The sequence below is a fragment of the Lampetra planeri genome, chromosome 1, assembly GCF_965212315.1.
Source record: "Lampetra planeri chromosome 1, kcLamPlan1.2.h2, whole genome shotgun sequence".
Taxonomy (NCBI): domain Eukaryota; kingdom Metazoa; phylum Chordata; class Hyperoartia; order Petromyzontiformes; family Petromyzontidae; genus Lampetra; species Lampetra planeri.
The window spans coordinates 3,679,269-3,699,831 of NC_136107.1; the positions used below are offsets into that span (position 1 = coordinate 3,679,269).

General features: G+C 49.8%; 1 protein-coding gene and 1 long non-coding RNA gene across 6 annotated transcripts in view; one reads left to right on the plus strand and one right to left on the minus strand.

Annotated features, from left to right (window-relative positions):
* The window catches only part of ACAD11 (acyl-CoA dehydrogenase family member 11), a 32,321-nt gene that overhangs the window by 4,368 nt on the left and 7,390 nt on the right, over positions 1 to 20,563 (minus strand). Inside the window, exons 7-17 of one of the 2 annotated variants that reach the window (XM_078609665.1) lie at positions 18,723 to 18,847; positions 18,086 to 18,192; positions 17,641 to 17,764; positions 15,756 to 15,833; positions 13,988 to 14,126; positions 8,426 to 8,533; positions 6,081 to 6,179; positions 3,936 to 4,002; positions 3,264 to 3,349; positions 3,036 to 3,107; positions 1,595 to 1,749 (exon numbers count right to left, since the gene is read on the minus strand). In XM_078609665.1, coding sequence (XP_078465791.1) covers positions 1,595 to 1,749; positions 3,036 to 3,107; positions 3,264 to 3,349; positions 3,936 to 4,002; positions 6,081 to 6,179; positions 8,426 to 8,533; positions 13,988 to 14,126; positions 15,756 to 15,833; positions 17,641 to 17,764; positions 18,086 to 18,192; positions 18,723 to 18,847 — 1,160 coding nt within the window. Of the gene's footprint in view, positions 1 to 1,594; positions 1,750 to 3,035; positions 3,108 to 3,263; positions 3,350 to 3,935; positions 4,003 to 6,080; positions 6,180 to 8,425; positions 8,534 to 13,987; positions 14,127 to 15,755; positions 15,834 to 17,640; positions 17,768 to 18,085; positions 18,193 to 18,722; positions 18,848 to 20,563 lie in introns of both variants that reach the window. The other variant, XM_078609576.1, reaches the window with a different exon arrangement.
* LOC144729540 (uncharacterized) overlaps positions 1 to 20,563 on the plus strand; it is a 32,185-nt gene that overhangs the window by 1,246 nt on the left and 10,376 nt on the right. For 2 of the 4 annotated variants that reach the window (XR_013587725.1, XR_013587728.1), the window contains exons 2-3: positions 10,420 to 10,545; positions 15,748 to 16,462. This is a non-coding gene — a long non-coding RNA (uncharacterized LOC144729540). Of the gene's footprint in view, positions 1 to 10,419; positions 10,546 to 15,747; positions 16,463 to 19,059; positions 19,848 to 20,563 lie in introns of those variants that run through there. The other 2 variants (XR_013587734.1, XR_013587737.1) reach the window with 2 other exon arrangements.

Sequence of the window (20,563 nt, forward strand, 5' to 3'; positions counted from 1 at the left end):
CTACTGTACTGATGACATCTAATGATGATGTAACCGGTCCACAGTTGTCTATTACTGTGTCACCACTGTCGGCCACGTTCGTTCAAATTACTTTTGATGTTGACCTAAGTAAGACAAGGAGGACCACAATGCAGTTTCAAGAACTGACGATATTTGTTTTCCCAAAATGCACATACAGTGCAAAGAGGAGTGGGACAAAATCCCTCCTGAGATGTGTACAAACCTGGTGGCCGACTACAAGAAACGTTTGACCTCTGTGATTGCCAACAAGGGTTTTGCCACCAAGTACTAAGTCATGTTTTGCAGAGGGGTCAAATACTTATTTCCCTCATTAAAATGCAAATCAATTTATAACATTTTTGACATGCGTTTTTCTGGATTTTGTTGTTGTTATTCTGTCTCTCACTGTTCAAATAAACCTACCATTAAAATTATAGACTGATCATTTCTTTGTCAGTGGGCAAACGTACACAATCAGCAGGGGATCAAATACTTTTTTCCCTCACTGTAGGCTGTGATGTTTTTTGCACGTTACATGTGTTGTTGTTGTTTGAAATGTATGGTTTCTCCGGCCAGCGCTATTATTCTGTTATGACGATTGGGTTATTCTCCTCATGTACAGATTTGACTTACAAAAATTTTAATAAAGTCAACGTGCCTCATTTGTCATTTACTGCTTCATATTTACGACTTAAGCATGAGATTCGAGCCAAAAAATAAAGAATAAAGTGATCACGCGTCTCCATAATCAATTGAACTCATGAGGAATGAGCGGCCGAGTCGACTTGACCTTAGATTTGACCTTTGACACGAGTCCCAGTGCGAGTGGCACGCTCTAACTCGGCTTGGGTTCGCCGCAGGTGCGCAGGCAAACAGCAACATTACTTGGCAGGCACGGCAACTGGAAATTTGAAAGAGTGTTATGAGATTATTTACTCTATCTGATATCCGTTACGGCTTTGCGCGGACGATGAATCAATAAGAAATAAAAACGCGTTAGCCGGCGGGCCAGGGAATGCAGCGGAGACGCACATGTGCGGAATTGCGTTTGAGAACCCCAGTGGAATGTTGTGGCAGGCTCGAAAATACTTTATTTATTCCCAGGAAATTTTACCGTTCGTACGGAACTCTTGAGAACACCTCTCGTGCCAAAAGAATGCCGTGCGGAATTACTCATTTGGGGATTACACATAGCAGCATCGATCACCCCCCACCCCCCGAGCCTCCTGACAAGCGCAGTACATAATAACAATAAATAAGCATCCTTAAAGCACTTGTGAGAAATGGGAGGCGCTGTCATTTTCCCAATTAACCCTTTCCCCTTCCGGTGAATTTTATCGGTACCGAGGCTCCCAGCTATCGTAGAGTGCGGTTGTGTCACTACAGTTTTCTGCGGTGAGTACAATGTCTTTAAAAACAGCTGTGCTACGCCTCTCTCAATGATGTTAACCCCTGAGCCCCTTGCGTGTTCTGACACTGAGGTGAATGGGACCCACTCTGCAACTTGCAGATGTTTCGGAACGGTACGAATACAAAAAACCTGTCAAAACCTCTCCGCGCACGAAACCGCGAGGAGGTGCGGGGCAGCGCTTACGTGCTCGTAGAGCTTGCGGCCGAACGCCTGCCTGGTGGCCGCTCGCTGGCACAGCAGCTCAAGCGCCCTCTCGGCCAGTCCCACCGTTCGCATGCAGTGGTGGATGCGGCCGGGCCCCAGCCTGCCCTGGGCGATCTCAAACCCCCGGCCGTCGCCTGAGACAAACGGAGAACGTACGTGCGGAATGCTCTCCTATTAACGCCGCGTGTTTTCATCACGCGGATTGGACGCAACGCGATTAATGTATTCGGGGACGTATTTTTGCTATAACGCGGATGCGAATTGGATCAAACGCGATTGAGTGAACAGAACTACGTAGCGCGAGTAGGAATAAGCGGCTGTACGGCTGCCTCGGCCTAGCATCACACAAGAAGCTGGATGCTTCTAGATGCTACCCACTTGCCTCAGTCTTTGTTTTCCCTGCGTACGCATCTCACGTGGTATCGCGGACTGCGCTTAACCCTATATTAATAATTATTTATTAGAACGCAATTTTTCCAAAACGCGGTATTCTTCAGGGACGCAACTACCGCAGCGTTGTAGGAGAACGGACCGTACACGCACGTTGGAACTAATTTCCCACCGTACGTAGCACAACCGCGCGCTTATAACCGGACGTGCGGGGAGAATGCCACTCGGCAATCGGTCGGCGTGGGTTTGTTGCGAGCGAGGACTCGTCAAGCTCCCTTGTTTGTCCATGGCGACCGGGCCAGAGCGTCGGGAAGGCACGACTGTTTGCAAGGGTTCATCTTCTTGATTCTTTCGGTAAAGTCACGTAGAATGGAAATAATAATAAAAGAATAATAAAAAATATTTTAACATAATAAAAGAATTCTCACGACGTTTCGGCCACAACGCAAGCAGCCGTCCTCAGGTGGAGAACAGGTCTGTCGAGAAGACAGAGTCTCCACCTTAGGACGGCTGCTTACGTTGTGGCCGAAACGTCGTGAGAATTATTTTATTATGTTTTAATTTTTTTATTATTATTATTATTTTTTTCCCATTCTACGTGACTTTACCGAAAGAACCAAGAAGATAAATCCCTGCAGTCACGAAAGCTTTAAATCGAAATGTTTGCAAGGGCCTGGACACAAGAGTCCGCGGGCCCAGACCAGATATTTCACTTGTCGGTACCGCCGGAGGTGTGTGTACGCTGAACTTCTTTCGCACTGCACGTAGCCAACGGTGCTAATTGGGAGTGGCCATCGCTTCAGCTGTGTGTGGCCAACGACGGCGACTCACGTGATAACGATTTAACGTAAGTGGGGCTGTCAAATTATACACATTAGTAACCGCCATTTTATGTGCAGTGAAATTATTACGTATATTTTATGCAAAAAACGTGCAAATTATGTAATGTCAGATTTAGGCAAATTTGGAGGAAAGGAAACTGTACGAATGAGGCAGTCACCCTGGGCAGTCACCCTGGGGAGTCACTCACCCAGCAGTATGTTGGAGGCAGGAACTCGCACGTTCTCAAAGTGGATTTCAAAGTGCCCTCCATGAATGGCATCTGCACAGCACAGACACCACCGCCACCACACCGTTACCACACCACCACCACACCACCACCACCACCACCGCCACACCACCGTCGCTCGGAACGCTCGGGCAATGCCGTTCGTGATCGTTAAGTGAGCATTCGACAAGGCCGGACAAAACAGCTCACCGTCATAGCCGAACACCATCAGGGGCCTGATGATCTTGACTCCCGGTGTGTCCATGGCAACCAGGATCATGCTGTGCTGCTTGTGTCTGGAGATGACAGCCAACCACAAGTGGCATTAGGCTCACTCGACAATGACGACAGGTACTCATGATCAAACTATTCCAAGTTTAGGCTTCAATTCTGCATGTGTGTGTATTGTATAGAGTATGCGTAATGGACTATGGGGCAGCATCAGTGTAGCGGTTAGCGCACCGCACTGCGAACCTGGTGACCCGAGTTCGATTCCCGTTCACGGCCAACACCATTGACGATTATCTGAAACGGTCCTAGGCCTCCACCAAGTCTCCTTAGCCTAGAATACCTGGTGTGGTGTGTAGAAACATCGCCGCTGGGGAGACAAAGGCGGTCGGGCCTGGTGCTGGCCACCCACCCCTTTAGTGTGCCGTGCCGGCCGTCATAAGTGCTCGCTAACAGCACTTGCCCCCACAGTCTAAGGCTACATGGGGGAATCTTTATCTTTGTGTAGGAACTATGGGGCAACGGTAGTGTAGCGGATAGCGCACTGCACAACGAACCCAGCGACCCGAGTTTGATTCCCACTCACGACCAATAACGGTGGACAATATTTGAACGTGACACCTAACCCCCCCCCCCCCCACACCCACCACCGACCTGGCCAGGGAATCATCTCCAGTCCTTCCCATCACCACCGCCAACGTGCAGTTTGGGTTACCAGCTCCTGAGCAACAGAGACAAGGGGAGCGTGGGTACAAACGGAGAGGAGATCGTGCGGCGAGCTCAAAATATCCTGTACCTCGCTGGAGATGTACGTGCTATGAAGAAGGGCCATCGCCCAAAAACGTTGCCGATTTCAGATATGTTTTGTAAGGCAGTGTCATTGATGGACGTCTCGTGTTGCGTCTTTAGTTGTTGTTGTTAATTGTGCTTGTGCACAACTGCCAATGCAGCAGCAACAGCATCTGCCTCTTTGACGAGTGCTAGCTTCAAGGGTTTTGGAGGCGGCGGTGGCTACTCTGCACCTCACTGCCTGCGATCCAGCGCTGCGGAGGCAGCAGCGAGGGTAGGTGCATCACACCCAGATCATTGTTGTGAAACTCCCTTCACGTGGGTGACGAGGAGGAGCCCACACCCTTGCTCTCTGGGAGAAGGCAGTACAGCCATTGGACTCATCGCCATCTGTTTCAAACTGTACGGGGATAGCGTGTTGCCCCCTCGCGCAAAGCATGGGTTTTTCGGCGGATGCTCTGGTTTCCTCCACAACGTGTAACAATAAACACAACTCATCATGAGTTGGGCTGAAAACATCTTCAAATACAAACCCCAAATGTAGCAGCAGGAGCCACCTTAAGAAGAGTCCTACGACTCAGTGTGGCTCTCCTGGGTAAATAAGTAGTTTATTATAAACATCGAACCCCTAACACTATTGAAGGTGACAGACTGGCTCCCACAGCTTTGAGCAATAATAACCTGAACCCCTGGGAAATCCCAAGGGCATCTTGGCTTGGATCTGTGAACATTATCACTCGCCGACACAGATGCGGTATTCGAGATGACAATCAAAACCATCCACATTAACTTGTATCTTGCCTTGGGCCCTCTAATTGTACTTCCTTTCATAGCCTCGCAGTTTACAGCTGCATAGCGCAGTAATGATAACAAAACACGCGACAACGGTTACGTAAATTACAAACGCAGGGGAACGCAAAACGAGTTCAGATAACCATCGCAAGCAAGGAGTAACATCGCAGAAAAAGCCCTGATCAGCTGAGAGTCAGGGTTGCTGCTGTCTGTCCGCACCAAGCTGTAACAGCCAGTATCACCACCTCGTGTTGTGGACTAGAGGTGGTACCAGCCAGTACCACCACCTCGTGTGGTGGGCTAGAGGTGGTACCAGCCAGTACCACCATCCCGTGTTGTGGGCTAGGGGTGGTACCAGCCAGTACCACCCCGTGTTGTGGGCTAGAGGTGGTACCAGCCAGTACCACCCCGTGTTGTGGGCTAGAGGTGGTACCAGCCAGGACCACCACCTCGTGTTGTGGGCTAGAGGTGGTACCAGCCAGGACCACCACCTCGTGTTGTGGGCTAGAATTGGTACCAGCCAGTACCACCACCCCGTGTTGTGGTCTAGAGGTGGTACCAGGCAGTACCACCCCATGCTAGGCCATGACTGCCGATGCCAGACTGCTGGGTGGTGCTAGAACCGGTGCCACTTCAAGGGCAATCGGGGTCCCAAGTGAAAAGCAGTCCTGGGTCATTGGAAAGAGGCCTAAGTTAGGGACGGACCTTGGCGGGATCCGCGAGGATAGAGGGTTGCGAGTGGCACCGCCCCGAGCGATTCAATTAATTATCAACATTCGGTTCGTACGATTCAAATCCAGGTGTCGATTCATTGTTGCCTCGTTCATACGGTCTCATGTTGTATCCTCCGCCTCGTATCGTGTGCTGTTTGTTCCCTCGGGTTTGTTTCGTTAGCCCAAAGATAAAGTACGTCGAGTATTTAGTTCACATCCGAGGCTAAAGGTGCAGCCCTGAAAATACTTGCACGCGAAACTGCTGGCGGAAGAGCCTCCATTGGAGGAAGCTCAAGAAAGCCCCTGTCAATGGTGTTTGGCCTTCTCTTACGTGCAAATTTCAACATTCCGTGCACGTAAAAATCGATTGCGGATTCGCCTAAATCGGTGAATCGCTACTGTTCTGATGCAAGTCTGCGGGTGTTTGCCGCCCTTGCAGCCGTGAGCCCTCGGCACAAACACCAGCCGCCCCGTCGCCCATCCGGCCGGGCCTGGCATCGCTCACCGCTGCTCCACCACTTGCGCCCATTCACCACGTAGTGGTTGCCGTCCCTCCGGATGCTGCACATGATGTTGGTGGCGTCGCTGGATGCCACGTCGGGTTCTGTATGGGGGGGGGGGGGGAATGTATGAATGTAAATATGTCTAGATGTCGAACTTCTTTCGCACACCGTACGTAGCCAACCATGCAAATTGGACGTGCGGTCTATATTACCATGGACTGTATACAATGATGCGAACAATATTATGTCCGCTATATAACTCAGCTCAAGCCTCCCGTAAATAATGTGACTGCTGTGTGGCCACCCCCACGCTGAATCCCTCCGCTCCTCCTCGCTGACCCCGGTCAAAACACAAAACACGCTGCACCGTGCAGCTCACCTCTCCTTGCTCCTTCCTTGTCTCCATCTCTTTCCTCCCCTCTCAACGTCGCCCTCTCATCGTCGCCCTCTCAACGGCGCCCTCTCAACGTCGCCCTCTCAACGTCACCCTCTCATCGTCGCCCTCTCAACGGCGCCCTCTCAACGTCACCCTCTCAACGTCACCCTCTCATCGCCGCCCCTCCCAACGTCACCCTCTCAACGTCGCCCTCTCAACGTCACCCTCTCAACGTCGCCCTCTCAACGTCGCCCTCTCATCGTCGCCCTCTCAACGTCACCCTTTCAAAGTCACCCTCTCAACGTCACCCTCTCATCGCCGCCCCTCCCAACGTCACCCTCTCAACGTCGCCCTCTCAATGTCACCCTCTCATCATCGCCCTCTCAACGTCACCCTCTCAACGTCACCCTCTCAACGTCGCCCTCTCAACGTCGCCCTCTCAACGTCGCCCTCTCAACGTCGCCCTCTCATCGTCGCCCTCTCAACGTCACCCTCTCAACGTCACCCTCTCAACGTCGCCCTCTCATCATCGCCCTCTCAACGTCACCCTCTCAACGTCACCCTCTCAACGTCGCCCTCTCAACGTCGCCCTCTCAACGTCGCCCTCTCAACGTCGCCCTCTCATCATCGCCCTCTCAACGTCACCCTCTCAACGTCACCCTCTCAACGTCGCCCTCTCATCGTCGCCCTCTCAACGTCACCCTCTCAACGTCACCCTCTCAACGTCGCCCTCTCAACGTCGCCCTCTCAACGTCGCCCTCTCAACGTCGCCCTCTCATCGTCGCCCTCTCAACGTCGCCCTCTCAACGTCGCCCTCTCAACGTCACCCTCTCAACGTCACCCTCTCAACGTCGCCCTCTCAATGTCGCCCTCTCAATGTCGCCCTCTCAACGTCGCCCTCTCAACGTCGCCCTCTCAACGTCGCCCTCTCAACGTCGCCCTCTCAATGTCGCCCTCTCAACGTCGCCCTCTCAACGTCGCCCTCTCAACGTCGCCCTCTCAATGTCGCCCTCTCAACGTCACCCTCTCAACCTCGCCCTTTCAACGTCACCCTCTCAACCTCGCCCTTTCAACGTCGCCCTCTCAACGTCGCCCTCTCAGCGTCACCCTCTCAACGTCACCCTCTCAACGTCACCCTCTCAACGTCACCCTCTCAACGTCACCCTCTCAACGTCACCCTCTCAACGTCACCCTCTCAACGTCATCCTCTCATCGTCATCCTCTCAACGTCACCCTCTCAACGTCACCCTCTCAACGTCACCCTCTCAACGTCACCCCTCTCAACGTCGCCCCTCTCAACGTCACCCTCTCAACGTAACTCCTCTCAACGTGACCCTCTCAACGTCACCCTCTCAAAGTCGCTCCTCTCAACGTCGCCCTCTCAACATCACCCTCTCAACGTCACCCTCTCATCGTCGCCCTCTCAACATCGCCCTCTCATCCCCGACAGCTGGGCCTGGTCATTTCCTTCTCCCCTTCCTCCTCCTCCCCTTCCTCCCTGATGCTCATCTCAAGCCGTTCCCTCTTTGTCTGCCTTGGGGACTTTCCGTCCTGGCATCTCTTCCCTTTGCCGACGCAACAGATTTTTACTTCCGTGGCGTGGCCCCCAAAAAAACAACAAAAAAATCACAGCACTTGGTCGCTGGAAGGCTACGCGCGTTAAATCCCCCGCTTACATAAATCATAACCCCGGCGCGAACACAGAGCCAAAGTTTAAACACCCGGCGCCCGCAAGGGCCCGACAACACGGCGCGTTACGCAAGCGCGCGCGACTCGTGACGCTCTACCGGCGCCCCGTTACGAAAGTAACTCGGAGCAGGTGGAGGTGGTGGCGGTGGTGGGGGGGGGAGGCTCTCGTCTGCCAGGTTGGCGGCAAAAGCGTTCGCGTCTGGCCAGACATTCGACGCCTTCATCTGTCCACCGGATTATCTATTGCGGCTTGGAGTGCAGCCCTCGCGGCGTGCCGATGACCTGTCATGCAAAAGCAGGAGTGGATCTCCCCGCGCAGCAGGGGCTCCAGCCAATCCCTCTTCTGTTGCTCCGTCCCATACAGATGAAGAACCTCCATGTTGCCCGTGTCTGCAATGATAATAATTACGATGTAAATATACGTGCCATGCAGAAGGGCCACTGCCCGAAACGTCGCCTGCTATACACCTTCCCTATTAAGGGCGCAGTATTGTTGAGATAAGCATCGAGTCTTATTGTCAATTATAACAACGATGATGACGATGAAGACACGTTGCTGTTAAAGGTGGAAATGAAGTCCACACGTATCCACGACATGCGATGCTTGTGCATAGCCCCGGTGGCTTCCTAATATTGGAAGGAAGAGCGTTCCAGATGGCCGCAGATGCACATCTGAAAGCGCGCGACGAGGTGACCATCTTTGTTCGATGGCCAGCCAAAAGCTGCTGCTGCTGCTGCTGCTGCGTGGATGACCAGAGTTTGCAATAACCACCGCCGCCCCTCTATAATGGTCTGTATGTATGTGTAACTTCGTTTTGCACCGTACGTAAGCCAACCGTGCGAATCAGAGGACAACACGCTAAACGCGCGCTGTCTCTCGCTGCGTCTCCCAAGTGGAGGTGCTGGTATACTGGCCCCGGTGCTCGTCGCAGATAAAATCAACTCAGGGGAGGCTCAAAGAAAACAAAAGAGGGTCTCTCGCTACGACGGAGCGCCGACGGACACGGCCAGGAAGGAGGACGCCAGCGAGCGCAGCGCGGGATACAAACAAACGGCGCCATCGCGTAAACACAGCACAAGCGCGACCACAGTCACGCACGCGTGGAAGGGGCACCTTGTGTAGAGCGGACAAAGTGTCCGACGTTACCTTCGTGCTCACAAGTTTGGGAGACGAGACCCTTAGCAGTTGTTTGGCGGTGATGCTGCTACTGCTGCCGCATTAGCAGTGGTCCACAAGCATGCATAACGACAAAACCGCGCAACACATCCGTCAATGCAACTGTGTGGCCCTTAAAAGGAAATGTATATGGTAGGCAATATCTATGGGACCCTTTTGCCATTATCATTATCTTGATACTGGCCAAAGAGTCCCCACAGATATAACTGCTTTACACAAACTGTTAATGCTTTGATGGATTGCCCTTGTACTGGTCGCCTTTTAGCGGAATTTGGTCTTTCACTGGTGAGACAGAGCTGTCTCTGGCGTAGGCCAATCCGTTTCAATGACATCATCAAAGCATGTTTGTTTAGATTATGTTCTTGTTCCACACGTATGTGTGGTTAATGCAGACTCGTTGCCTTGTCATAGGTGACTATTTTAAGTCTGAGCATCTTAACACCGGTATTTATGGCAGACAGGCTAAATCATTAAATAAGCAATGTTTCAGGCAATGGGCCTCCTTCGTAACACATACATTATATATAGATTTTAAGGCAGTGTTGTTGACGAATGTGTTGGGATCGTGTTTACCACTGTTAGTTCTAAACTAGCTTCAAATAAAACATCGGAGTGCTCACGTCACTCCGGTTACACACCGCGCGTCAGGACGTTTTTTTGCCAGAGGATGTTTCTGATTTTCCCAACAAACGCGTCACAAACGCACGCACAAGTTCAATTCGAGTACAACGTTCGATGACGGATACTTGAGACTGCTGCTAAAACGTGACCACTTCATCTCCATAAGGTCAAACATATCCAGCCAAATGTTTCTTCCATAATAGAGGTTTTTGGGTTAGTGACGAATTGTCATCACTTGTGACGAATTGGCCACGTTCTGTTTACGTGACAACCCTTACTAGTTGGCTGTGTCGGGCGGTGGCGGGTTTTAACGACACATTTATATATTTACGCGATCTAACCCCAAAAACCACTATTATGAATGATATCGGTCGCGAAAGCCTACGTGTTAAACCAAATGTTGCTTCGTAATAATAATTTCTAAATGTAATAATAATAATCTTTATCATCTTCTTCTTCTTTCGTATGGCCGATGTAGATGCAGAGCAGGGAGTTTCACAACGTCCGTGCGCGTGGTGATCAACCAACCCTTGCTGCTACCTCTGGTGCTGGTTGACAGGCAGCCACGTGCATAGTCAGCCACAACCGCCCGACTAAACTTCTGGTTCGTGACGTAAACCAAAATAACCCTCTACTCGATATCCAAAACTGCTAAAACCCATGAGACCCGTGAAGACCATTAAACCCGACCTATTGAGAGTTTGCACAGCGGGAGAGTGAGAGATGGCGGACGGGTTCGGGAAGGAAGGCTTTCATCCGGCAGTGGATTGAGCGTGGCCGATAATGATGAGGATGATGATGCATGAAAAATGGCGACCCGTCTGCCTAAACAACAGAGGCTCGCGTGAGCCGCATTTCACTAGCACAGAGGGTCGGCAAACCAAAATGACAAGAAGAGGCATTTTTTGTTCGAATTTGGTACGAAAAACTATTTCATAACGTGGCGAAGCAGTCCGTTAAGACCCCGAGTGCGGCTACGGAGCCGACAAAAAATGTTTACGTATAAATTTGCTTGATTTATTCACAATTTCCCGTGGAATTTTTCTATTAAAATATCGACGTCAGCCCGGCATCATTTCGAAGGTAACCAAAAGTCATTTCCTGCCATCAATGAGTCACACTTTGTACAAATCTCACGTTGACCACAAGAACAACGAAGGATGCCGTGATACGGTATGTGACGACGAAGCAGTCCGTATCCGTTGTTGTTGCGGCGTATACCTCGCTGATCTTGTCAAGAAACATAAACCATCATCGCGCAAACTCCAGTCATCCTTGCATCAGCAGCTGTTTTTTGGCTGGCCATCGGACAAAGACGGTCCAACGCATCGCGCGGCGCTTTCAGATACTACTTCTGCTACTGTCTGGAACGCTCTTTGGATATCAGGAAGCCACTGGAGCTGTGCACTTTTAAAACACATTCTTGCTGCGGAGGGAGCTGGTAGGAACGTTGGGTTGCTCGGTCAATGGCCAGGGTGAACGGCCAGGGCGTGGTGTATTTCGCAAATATGCCCGACTGTGAGGGCGGGCACAAGCCGGCATGAGTAGGTTAAACGTTGAGTTTTATAAGGGCACCACGGGGTGACCAGCCCCTCCACACCCAGTCCCACCCAGCCCCACCCTCCCCACCCAGCCCCACCCTCCCCACCCAGCCCCACCCTCCCCACCCAGCCCCTCCCCACCCAGCCCCACCCTCCCCACCCAGCCCCTCCCCATCCTCCCCTCCCTACCCAGCCCCTCCCTCCCCACCCAGCCCCTCCCTTCACGACGGACGGACGGACACAATAATCCCCTGTGGGCTGGTGTAACCAGGAGGTTCCTACCAGTATAATCGAGATTGAAAACTCATTTCTTTAGAACTACTTTTTTGTGTTTAGGTTGTTGCTCTTCCCCCCGCATCTCCGAATAGGCACAATTGGCTACGTACGGAGAGAAAGAATTTCCACATACATACATAAATATTTTGCCACCAACTAAGCCGTGGGTGTGTGACCTTTCGCCCTATACAATTAACCAACAAACATTCCCGCGCACCTCAAAAGGAAATTGCATGCCAATGGTCAAAAGGAAAAAAACTTTTTTAACTCGACACCGAAGGAAGCAGTTGTACGTTTTAAGAAAGTGCCACCATATGAACCCTTTTCCACCTTCCAAGGGAAACCATCAATGTGGAAAGGCTACCAATGCGAGCATATGGAACACTATGCTCATCCTCATACTGCTGCATATTCCCGTGTAAACATTTCCAAGTATTCGAGAGAAAAACACAGAGATTTACAGCATTGAAACTGAGGCAATTCAGACATATATCAACGTTTGCTTTATACGGAAAACGTTGGCTCTAAGTCTGTTGAAATCATTTGTATTTCCTCCCCCCCCTCCTCCTCCCCCCCTTCTCACCTCCACATGCTCGGGATCTCCCTCCTCAAGTTGGTCTTACCGCCCCCCATCACCTCCCCTTCCCCTATTAATCCCCCGCCCCCCAACCAACCAACCCATTTAAGAGCCCACTTCCCGCCCACCACCGGCCAGACGCCCCCACGTGATTTGGGCAGTGGTCCAGCTTGTCCCCATCCTTTATCCCCCACCACCCCTTCCCTTAAATGGCTTTGTCGTTTTGGGATTGTTTTTCCCGAGAACTAAATCACCCGGCTGCGCACGCTACGCAGCAACGTGCTGTGTGACGGGCCTGCGTTCTTGTTCCAAAAACAAATATAGTAATTCCGTAAGACAGGTTTTTGTTGGGTTAGATCGCGTAAATATATAAATGTGTCGTTAAACCCGCCACCACCCGGCACAGCCAATTAGTCAATAAAATAAATACATTTATTTTATTTTATACCTACGTGACTTTACCGAAAGAACCAAAGAGTATGGATCCCTGCAGTCACGAAAACTTCAAATCTAGATCCAATTAGTCAAGTTTGTCACGTAAACAGAACGTGCAAATTCGCTACTAGTACAGCACACCGGTGTGTTGGAGAGCAAAGCCACAGCATTTACAATCTGAGTACGACGTTTCGCCAGTAATTACAACAGCCAGATTTGTGGAGAAGTCCTCCTGTTTCGTTCCTTACATAATAAGTCGTACTTCTATCAAGGCTTCCCCTTTTGATGCAAAGGGTTTATCAGGGGCAATGCAATCTCTGCCGCAGAAACCTGAATCCTTCGGAGGCTGAAGGAGGAATCCGATGAGCTATGAAGCTCTTTTTCACAGATGTCCAGCAGGGGCGGTTCAGAAAGTTACAACAACAAACTAAACCAAAACAGATAGGAGTGCAAAGTATAGGAATGGTAAGCAGGTCATAAAAAATAAGTGAATAAACAGACCAAAAAATAAATAAAGTTTAAGTACAAACTGCAGAAGTACATCGATTTTTCAACAACAAATGCAAGCTTGGGCGAGGCAACAAAACAACAAAAACAATCCCAGACCAAAGAAAGACAACACACAGTAGTCCTCAAAAACAACTGCACATTCAAGTGGAACTGTCGATACAACACGGCTAAAAGGAACCAAGTTGGGAGGCCGCAGTGCGAGTCATTAGCCAAGCGTGCAAACGGCCTGAAACACATGTTTACCACGTGTGTGTGTGTTTATGTGTATGTGTGTGTTGGGGGTATGTGTGCAATTTTAGTGTTTCTGGGGCCAATAGGGTTACCCTAACGAGATTCTCCGTCTTTGAACTAAGCATGAAACGAGAGACTAATTTTTTAAGCGTGAAGATTAAAGCCTCGGGGGGGTTGGGCAGGAAGTGTCCCCCCTTGCAGGCAGGATGGCGAACGCCGTTTCTTTGTACGTTAAACTTCTTTCGCACCGCACGTAGCCAACCGCGCTAATCGGAGTTGCGGGGGAAGGACAACAAACTAAACACAAAAGCAGTTGTGTAGAAAGAAACGAGTTTTCAATGTAGATTTAAAAGAGCGCAGCTCCAGCGGCTTCCTACCATCGGAAGAGCGTTCCAGACGGCCGCAGAAGCGCATCGGAAAGCGCCGCGCGATGCGGTGACCCTCTTTGCTCGGACGGCCAGCCGAAAGCCGCTTACCCGGCGCCTGGCAGTTGAAGATTTCGGGAGCGAAGACGCAGCGCCCCGTCTCCTCCGCCACGAAGGCATAGTCCAGTTGGCCAAGGCCGCTCACCGCCGGCAGGAACAGGTTCCACAGGCCCGCCGCCTTAGCCCTGTCCTGAAGCGGGCCGCCGTACAATACACCAGGGCGGCAGTTTAAACAACAAAAACATCTTAAACGTATCTTCTTGGTTCTTTCGGTAAAGTCACGTAGAATGGAAACGATAAAAATAATAAAATAAAATGTAATAAAATAATTCTCACGACGTTTCGGCCACAACGCAAGCAGCCGTCATCAGGTGAAGACCAGGTCTATTTTTATTGTTTCCAATCTACGTGACTTTACCGGAAAAAACAAGACGATGAATCCCTGCAGTCACGAAAGCTTTAAATCGAAATCTTAAACGTAATTTAACGTGAAGATAATTGATTCAATATGGCAGGGAATGGGGTGATGATGGAATGTCTCGGTGAGAACAAACTGTACAAGAGTCAAACTGTGTTGTTTAAGAATAACTAAGGGGGGGGAAAAAAACTAAATAGATGCAAATTTCGATTTAAAGCTTTCGTGACTGCAGGGATTCATCTTCTTGGTTCTTTCGGTAAAGTCACGTAGAATGGAAATAATAAAATAATAAAAATAAAACATAATAAAATAATTATCACGACGTTTCGGCCACAACGCAAGCATCCGTCCTCAGGTGAAGACCAGGTCTGTCGAGAACTGTCGATACAACAGACCTGGTCTCCACCTGAGGACGGCTGCTTGCGTTGTGGCCGAAACGTCGTGATAATTATTTTATTATGTTTTATTTTTATCATTTTATTATTTCCATTCTACGTAACTTTACCGAATAAACCAAGAAGATAAATAGATGCAGTTTATTCCATCACCTATTTTGTTTATTAAGTCAGAATGCGTTTTTGCCATCTGATGTATACCTGCTGCTGTGTTCGTGTATGTGTACAAGCAGCTCTGCGTGTGATGCAGCTCTGGAACTATTTTGGTCAAAGACAAAAACAAATGAAAATGTCTCTTCTTCTTCTAGCCGACCTCAGCAATACACGGTGTTCATGAAATCACCTTTCCCATTTTAAATGTAAATTGAAAAAAAACACCCAAAACTAATAAGACAATCAAAAGAGCGGTTAGCGCAATCTTTGTAGCCCAACGCCAAGAATTTTTATTGACACTGCCAGCCGACTTGCACGTGTGAACCGTCAGTAGTTCTTGGCACGTCCGACGTTCAATTTAACGGTCGCCGGTTTGCAGGTTCGCTCCGCGCACAGAAGTACGAACCGTAAGTAAACGGTGTCAAGGAAAAAAAACTATCTTGAGTCAGGCTACAAGATGATGCCAATTGCTCTTTTTGAATGTCTTATCACTTAGTTTTAAATGAACAGTCAACCACGCAGCAGCGGCGTTTGGCTGGCCATCGAACAAAGACGGTCAAGTCAATGCATCGTGCGCTTTCAGATGCGCTTCTGCGGCCGTCTGGAATGCTCTTCCTTCCGATATTAGGAAGCCACTGGAGCTATGCATTTTTAAATCATATACATTGAAAACTCGTTTCTTTAGAACTGCTTTTTGTTTCTAATTGTTGTCCTTCCCCCGCACCTCCGATTAGCGCGGCCGGCCACGTACCGTGCGAGAGAAGTTCAACATACATGCAAACACCCAACCACGGAACCTTCGCCCGTCCGTATTCATAGAGAGGTTCCTCTCTCTCCCTCTCCAGGGTGGCACCTTGAGCTGCTGGATGATGGGAGGGCGTTTCCACCGCAGTGGGGACGAGGCGTGCTGCTGGTAGTACTGCAGCACCTCCTGCGGGACGCAGAGGGGCAGCGCACGTCACCGTCCGTGCCCAGCTCTCCTCTGGGTACCGTAGTCCAAACAATATCACCGTGTCCGCGTCCTCAAACAGGCTTTCCCAGGCTAAGAAAATGTATAAGTAATGCCACTTATTTACTTACTTGAGTTTTACGCCTTGTGAAGAATGGCAATTACCCGAAACTTTTCCTTTCAGAAATTTCTTCTTTTAGCACCACAGTGTTTTTGATTATTGTGCCGAGTTTAGTTTTTTAGTAAAGTCTTATGGAGTCTCAAGTCTTTTTTTTAGCAGGGTCCAACATTGGGATGTTTGGCCAATCCTGGTTAATGAGAGTGTGGCTTGTTGGTCACACCTCAGGGGCCACACAAGTAGCTTCAATGGTCCATTTGATTCAATTACCTCTCCTGGCCACCTCGCATCCCGTGCCTCCAAAGCACCCGGTATTCTTAACCATTTCCCATTCCGATTAAGTACTAAAATAACGGGGGAGGGCGTGTGGCACAGTTTTGGCGCCAGCTATCGTAGAGTGCGGTCGTATCGCTACGGTTATCTGCGGTGAGTACGATGTCTTAAAAAAATGTTTTTTGCGCGATGCGTCTCTAAATAAAAATGTACGCCAATCGCTTGCGCGTTCCCAGATTCAGCGGTGAACGGGGCAACCCACCATGCGACTTGCAGACGTCTCGGAACAGGAAAGGGTTAAGTTAAGCTGGCTCCAGACCTGGGATCACAATTTAGAAATTGTAACGGACTGCATATTGTTGTTGTATTTTCAGCAAACAGAACGGCCAAAGATCTACCGTATTTATAATTGAGCCCATGTCTGTCCTGAGTATTATGAAAGTCTAAGTCTAAGAAGGGACTACGAGACTGTTGTTGATATTCCACAATCTAGTACCTATATTATCGACCCTGTAAGCATGATGGCCTCGGCTGTCCCCCACCATCTGGAGATCTGATGTCACCACGTCCCCAGTACGAGATGTACACTCGGCCAGGGTACGACTGCACCGTCCGGATTACAAAAAAAATCAACAGGACAAATTAATTCCTGTCCCATTGTCTGCATACCCCCGAATGTGTTTCCATGCTCTCCTGTCAGGCGTGGCCAGTAGATTGATGGGGAAAGTTTCATCTGCAACCATAAATTTTGTACCAGCTGTTACGGGCACACCCCAAGCGGGTGAGCGCTTGGATAACAGAGAACAACATGGTGACGCATTTGCTCACTCGGAGGAAGTGTGGTTGAGATCATTCCGAGAACTAATGGCGCTTATGTCCAAGAGAAAAAAACATGAAAAACGGGGGCGACAGGGTGGGTGGTGCACTGGGAACACATGCGCATCGCAGCAAGGGCCTGGGTTCGATTCCCCACTTGGGTGACTTTCTGCTCTAGTTTCCTCCAGTTTCTGCGGTTTACTCCATAGCTAAAAAAAAACATCCCATCTAAGTGGTATCACAGCAACAAGCGCCTGAGTTCGAATCCCGATCCGGGTGGCTTTCTGTGTTCCGCTCGAGTTTCCTCCGGTGTGCTTCGGTTAACTCCAAAGCTAAAATAAAACGGTAAAATGTAACCGATATTAGCCCAAAACATCCCAGTGCTGAGGGATTATCTGCAAATCACTCACTTGCGATTATACAAAGCAGCAACACCACCCTCCCCCCCCCACTCCTCTTGCCAAAACTTGAGAGGACCCTCCTGAAAAAGCCTTCTGAGAGTCAGCGGAGCTTTCCCGGGTAAAGAAGCATAAACGATTTGAGAAAATGAAAATGACAGCTTCTCAAAAGCCTGAGGCTCACCGGCTCTGCAGGGTAGATATACTCGCGGAGGAAGGCCCGGACCTTGTCGAGCATCAGCTGGCCCACTGGGGAAGGCCTGAAGAGCTCAGGGGAACTGAACTTCCCTTCGACCTTGGCAGGCACCCTGCTGTAGAGAGAAACAGGCTGTGTGCTTTACGGCATCAAGTGCAGATGTATGAATGTACGTTGAACCCCTCTCGCGCCGAACGTAGCCAACCGTGCTAATCGGAAGTGCGGGGGAAGGAGGATAAACTTAAACGCAGCTGCGGTAAAAGCGCAACTTTTTTTGCAGTGTCGGCGATCAAAAAATCACGGAGCGTGTCAATTTGATTCGTCTTTGCACAACGATGAAATTAACGCCATGACAAGTTAGCGGGAATTTTTATTTTATTTTCACGACGACTTAAATGTACTTTAGAGTCGAAAGGTTGGCGAGGAGACTCACGCTGTCGCTAAAGCGAGCGCCGTCTCGGCCAGAGGCTGCACGGCGCCGCAGAACTGGGAGGCGTTCTCCGCGCTGGCGTTGCCCAGCAGGTGGCGGGCGTACACTCCCTGTGCACCACACCGCACCGTGCCACACCACGCCGCATCACACGGATTAACCCGATCAAGCAGGCATTATGGAGTTCTTCATTGGCACTCGTAAAAGTCAGTGGTGAAACCCACGCACAAAAGCGACGGGTCTCCTGGCAGGTTGAGTCAACACCTGAACGCGATTTTTAACTCGACAAAAAAAACCCCTGACAAATATCAGTCAACTGGTATGTCCACACATGCACTGAACTGTATCAAAGCGAACAGAGCGTCACCGTGATTTTATTTGATCGAGTTTCAAAAGGACAGTGGCGTTGATTCGATTTCTGTTATATGAAGGGGATTACGGAGAGCCGTAAATAAACTCGTTAAAAGAATTTCGCTCTTAAACATTGGTCCGAAAATACCGCTAGGCAGGTGGACTAAAATACAATATTAACAATGTCAAGGGTGAGAGCAATGCCACCCTTAACCAGAGTCAACAATGCGTTGTTTTTCGGGGCGACGCGCCGTTCGTTTGATGCGCTTGGCCAGCTGTGTCCGCGTACTTGGGCAATGGAAGCGATCTTGAACAGAGCCAAGGCCATGAAGAAATTCCAGTGGGGCAGGGGGGCGCTGGGCGTTTCCCGACAGCGACAGTACACGGACAGGAGCTCGGCCTCCGTGGGAACTCCTGACACGCGGGGCGGGCGTGGAGGGGCATGACAAAGAAAACAGCTCACGCCACTGGACTTCGATCCGTGTCGCGCAACTTTTGAAACGGTTAACAATTTGCGCGTAACATTTTTTTTTTCTAGAATACACCATGATCTCCATTCTGCGATCGCATGATGGCGTAACCTGCTCGGATATTTATCGTAGAATATTGTTCGTTTTTCAATGCAGGGTACGGTGATGAGTGGATGCATTGGGTGAAAGGCGGTGTTGCATCCTTCTCAGCTGAAAGTCCACAACAACGTCGGCAGGATGATAAAATCAACAAAACGCCACGGCGAAATGACATACAAACCTTTGCTCTTCTCCCTGCCAAGCTGAACTCAAATACCCCGAGACTCCAGGCACGGCACTGCGATAAGAGCTGAAACTCGCAGTCAACTCCTCCCCTTCACCTCCTTCTTCTTGTTCTCCCCACCATGTTTCCCCACTCACACAGGGCCAGCCGTTTCTGCCCCTCTATCGCCGCATATATTTTGGCCAAACAAAATTTCCGATCGTGAATTGTACTTGAGGACCCGAAGCCGGAACATCACAAAGGAGAAAAAAAAACCAACAAAGACTGCGATGGCTGGAGTGGCCACGCCCTACGAATAGAACAGAACCGCAACCCTAAAATTGCCCTGAGATAGACGCCTCCGAGCAAAGCAAAACCGAGAAGGCCAAAAACCACCTGGCGAGGAACCATCACGGAAGAGCTTGGTCGGATGAACCTCTGGTGGGGAGAGGCACAGCATGCAGCCAACGACAGGAAAAGATGGAGAGAGCTCATTTATGGCCTAATATCCCATAGGGGATGAAGAGGAGTTAAGCAAGGATCGCCACTTAGTCCTCGCCTGGGCCCAGGTGTGAGCACCCGACTGTGGAGGTATCTTTCGATTTAAAGCTTTCGTGACTGCAGGGATTCATCTTCTTGGTTCTTTCGGAAAAGTCACGTAGAATGGAAATAATAAAATAATAAAAATAAAACAAAACATTCAGACGCTGTCTCCTCGACAGACCTGTTCTCCACCTGAGGACGGCTGCTTGCGTTGTGGCCGAAACGTTGTGAGAATTATTTTATTATGTTTTATTTTTATTATTTTATTATTTCCATTCTACGTGACTTTACCTAAAGAACCAAGAAGATGTGGAGGTATCGCCGGGCTCCTCTCTCCTGCGGGACAACCGCGGACCTCGCTGAACCACGGCTCGAACGCAACGCGGGAGACGCGCGTCCACCTTTACGCAAATGGAAGACGAAAAAGTGCTCGCCGCAAATGAACCACAACGTCTCGCTGACCACGTCGAGGAGCGCAATAAACCATCGCGCGAGCTCCGGTCATCCTCGCAGTAGCAGCGGCTTTTGGCCGGCCATCGAACAAAAGACGGTCACCGCATTGCACGCTTTCAGATGCGCTTCTGCGGCCGTCTGGAACGCTCTTCCTTCCAATATAAGGAAGCCACTGAAGCTATGCACTTTTAAATCATCTAGATTGAAAATAATAAAATATTAAAAATCACAGTGCCTGCTGTATTTTTTCACCTTAAGACGATTGCTTGTGTTGCGATCGAAACGTCGTAATTTTTTTTTCTATCTATGTGACTTTACCGAAAGACCCAAAGAGTATGAATTCCTGCAGTTACGAAAGCTTTAAGTCAAGATTCATTCGCTTAGAATTGCTTTTTGTGTTTA